This window comes from Notothenia coriiceps, unplaced genomic scaffold (assembly GCF_000735185.1).
Source record: "Notothenia coriiceps isolate Sejong01 unplaced genomic scaffold, NC01 NC01_scaffold00003687, whole genome shotgun sequence".
NCBI lineage: Eukaryota > Metazoa > Chordata > Actinopteri > Perciformes > Nototheniidae > Notothenia > Notothenia coriiceps.
Genome location: NW_011336388.1, coordinates 189 through 3,464, shown reverse-complemented (window position 1 = coordinate 3,464; position 3,276 = coordinate 189). Strand labels below are relative to the sequence as shown.

At 38.6% G+C, this 3,276-nt stretch overlaps 1 protein-coding gene across 1 annotated transcript; it reads right to left on the bottom strand.

Annotated features, from left to right (window-relative positions):
• Window positions 1-879: 879 nt before the first annotated feature.
• Window positions 880-2,745, bottom strand: LOC104941670 (transmembrane 9 superfamily member 2-like; the record flags this gene model as incomplete). Its single annotated transcript, XM_010766803.1, has 4 exons — window positions 880-1,120; window positions 1,971-2,122; window positions 2,425-2,584; window positions 2,688-2,745. Coding segments are annotated over 4 exons (611 nt in total), but the record flags the coding sequence as incomplete, so codon positions are not given.
• Window positions 2,746-3,276: the final 531 nt, after the last annotated feature.

Below are 3,276 nucleotides of genomic sequence, written 5' to 3'. Positions count from 1 at the left end.
AAGTGAACCTATCATGCTATATTTGAATAATATAGTGTAGGACCATACCTATATAAGGCATATTTATTTTTATTTTTCAAAATACCAAACAAATCATGCATTTTAGCCATTCCTCATTTCGCTCAATTTAACACTGTCTTTTCATGGGCTGATTCTGTGAGAACAGCACCATCTACAGGCCTGGCATATGTACTACAGCGTCTCCAGCGCTTTCGAACGGCAAAGTCCGTGGCTGTCTCCTGATTGGTGGAGTTGGCCCAATAGCCGTAGCGCCACTTCTGTGACGTCATAGAAGTGTTCAAATCTGGATCAGTCTGTATCCGATCCGTTGCAGCCCCTTTTTAAGAGATTTGGGTATGGAGGAAAAGAGAGAGGGTTGTGTTTTCTGACACTTGGTGAGTTCTCTGGAACACCGGGGACACATATTCATGTATAAAAGACGTACAAAAGTTCATTTTGCATGATAGGTCACCTTTAAGTTTCTATTAAAAAAATTACCAGACTCCACCCTGTTTTCATTCATTCAATTATTTTGTTCTCACAATGTGACTTATTGCATTTAAATGGTCATTTAAAACTGCAACTACTTTGTACACTTGTATAATGTATTTAGAATCCTATGTTTATATTTTGTTAGTGGAAGGTTGGTGTATTATAGTGAATAGCAAATGACTGTATATTGTATATTTATATTTATTTGATCTAAATTCTCTATAGATATCTATCTTCTACTGATGACATGTATATGTTACCTGTTTATTTAAGCTGCTGTAACAAAACATTTTCAAAATGAGGAATAATTAATCTAATCTAATCTAATATGAAGACATCCTTTGGTTGCCCTCCTGTCTGAAGCTCCTGGGCTTAAAGGGGCTCCATTCATTCCATGATTGTAATAAAACACTGGTGACATTTAAACTCAATAGATTTTTTTAAACAAACATCAGTATTAATATCATCCCTGAAGATGATAATGATATTTCTGTGTGTCATTGATCTGCAGCTCACCTCAGCACAGAGGTGGAAGTAGCAGAGCAGGATGGTGGCCTCAGAGCAGGTGATGACCAGGATGATGAAGACGAGGAAGAGGAAGCCGAACATGTAGTACATCTGATGGGACCTGCAGGACAACGCAGATTACTACAGTCAGTACAAACCAGTAAACACATCACTGCATGGTATCGTCACTGTGCTGCCTTTGTGGTTTCAGATCATTGTCTTGAGGCCTTTCCTCTGTGGTGGGTTCACTATGACATGGATCAAAAGTCCCCTGCCTCCTATCAGAAATATTTTAGAGGGTTTACATATACTGTCAGAGTTGAATGAGAAGCCAGGTCATTTCCAGTAATGGAGACAGTTCCACTGATAAAACATATTTCATTACAATGTAGTTCAAAACGAATAAATAAATGTCCCATTACATCATAGAAAACGAGTATGGGCAAAGTTTGTTTAAAGACACATGTAACAATGTGTGTATTCTTGATCCTATTCTGTTATATTTGTCATACTCATTCTAAATATTCAAGATGAGAAAAAGCTTGTGCAGTTGCATAATCTTGCTTCCTACTTTTTATATGAAGAATGTTTTTTTATTATTACATGTGAATGTATTGAGGCTTCAGATTGTGAGTCACCCTTTACAGACTCCCCACAGCTCCGAATAGAGTGAACAGTAAGCCACATACTTAAAGTGGACCTATTATGCCAAATCCTGGATCTGCTCATTTGCACTCCCGTTTTTTTTTTTTTTTTTAGAGATGTGGGTAAGGAGGAAAAGACAGAGGGTTCTATTTTCTGAAACTTTGTGAGTCTCCTTACACACCGGGGACACATATTTATGTATAAAAGACATCAAAAAGTGCATTTTGCATAATAGGTCCCCTTTAAATATACATATACACAATTGAGTATCAAAAACGACCCCTCAAGATGTATTCCATGCCAGAAGACTTTTCCTTCATTCTCACCATATGGAGTTTAGTATGAAGAAGAGCTGAATAAATATACATCCAAAAGGCAGGATGCCCCCCATGATGATACCAGGGAGAGGCTTCGTGTAGAAGGACTGCTCTGGGACCTGACGAGGAATCTGATTGGTCCGCACGGGGTGTTCAATACCCTGAATACACCAGTCACAAGAGAGAGAATCAAACATTCAGATAGGTGCAGTATATATTTTTTAAAGGGACCATATACAAACATTGAAGTGGCTAGTAATGTTTGCAGATTGTAAATACATTTAAAAAAACACAAATTGAACAAGGGTATATTGCACAACGTTTTATATTAATAGGCATATGGGTTATTTCCCATCAGGCATATTACAGTCTGTGTGTGTGGTGTTCTACCAGGGGCTGTTGTGGGTATACAGTATGACCGCAATTAGAAAAATGTATCAGGAATGATTGGATGTTCACTTACTGCCTTCTTGAAGCCAAAGTATGCGCCTAGAAATGTGAGTGGCACTGAGATACAGAACCAAAGAGCCAATATGGCTACCAGGGTCCCAAATGGCATGGCTGCTGAAGACCCTTCCCCCCAAAGGATCAGGTTCATTACAAAGAAATCTGCAAACACCACCCTGCAGAGATGGGGGGGGGGAGACGGGGGGGGGAGATATTTATGATTAATGAAGGACAGGATCAGGTGCTGAGTCTTTTCTTTTCTCATGTGTGCTGTCTCACCCAGGGCAGAGGAAGGCTGTCAGCAGGACGTTGGTCTTCCACTTCTCTCCTCCAAAAGCTGACAAGGCAAATGAAAAAAGCACGTTGACCGAATATAAATAAAAAAAGGAAAAAGATTGAAGACATTAACCCAACTGTATTATGAAATGGTCAATAACTGCAGCCCTACATGGGATTTCTTTCTCCTGAAACACTTCCTCAGGGTTCCTGCAGGTTTCGCCAACTCTAATTTAAGACTTTTTAAGACCTTTTTAAGACCACTTTGAATAGAATTTAAGACCTATTTCACAGCAATAAAGTATGAAGGAAAATTGCTATGAAAGAAGAAATACGTCCCATAATTACTTACAAAGTAAATGTATTCATGTTCAACATAAGAACAATGACTGAACATAACAGCATAACAGTACACAGAACTGTGTTAGCGTGTTAGACAACAAGTGTGTAGACCTATGTGTGTGTGTGTTAGGGCTCTGCAATTAATCGTATTTTAATCGCAATTACGATTTTGGCCTGCCACAATTACGAAAACAACATAATGGAAAAAAACGATTATTTAGCTTTGCGAGGTTGTGACAGTGCACTACAA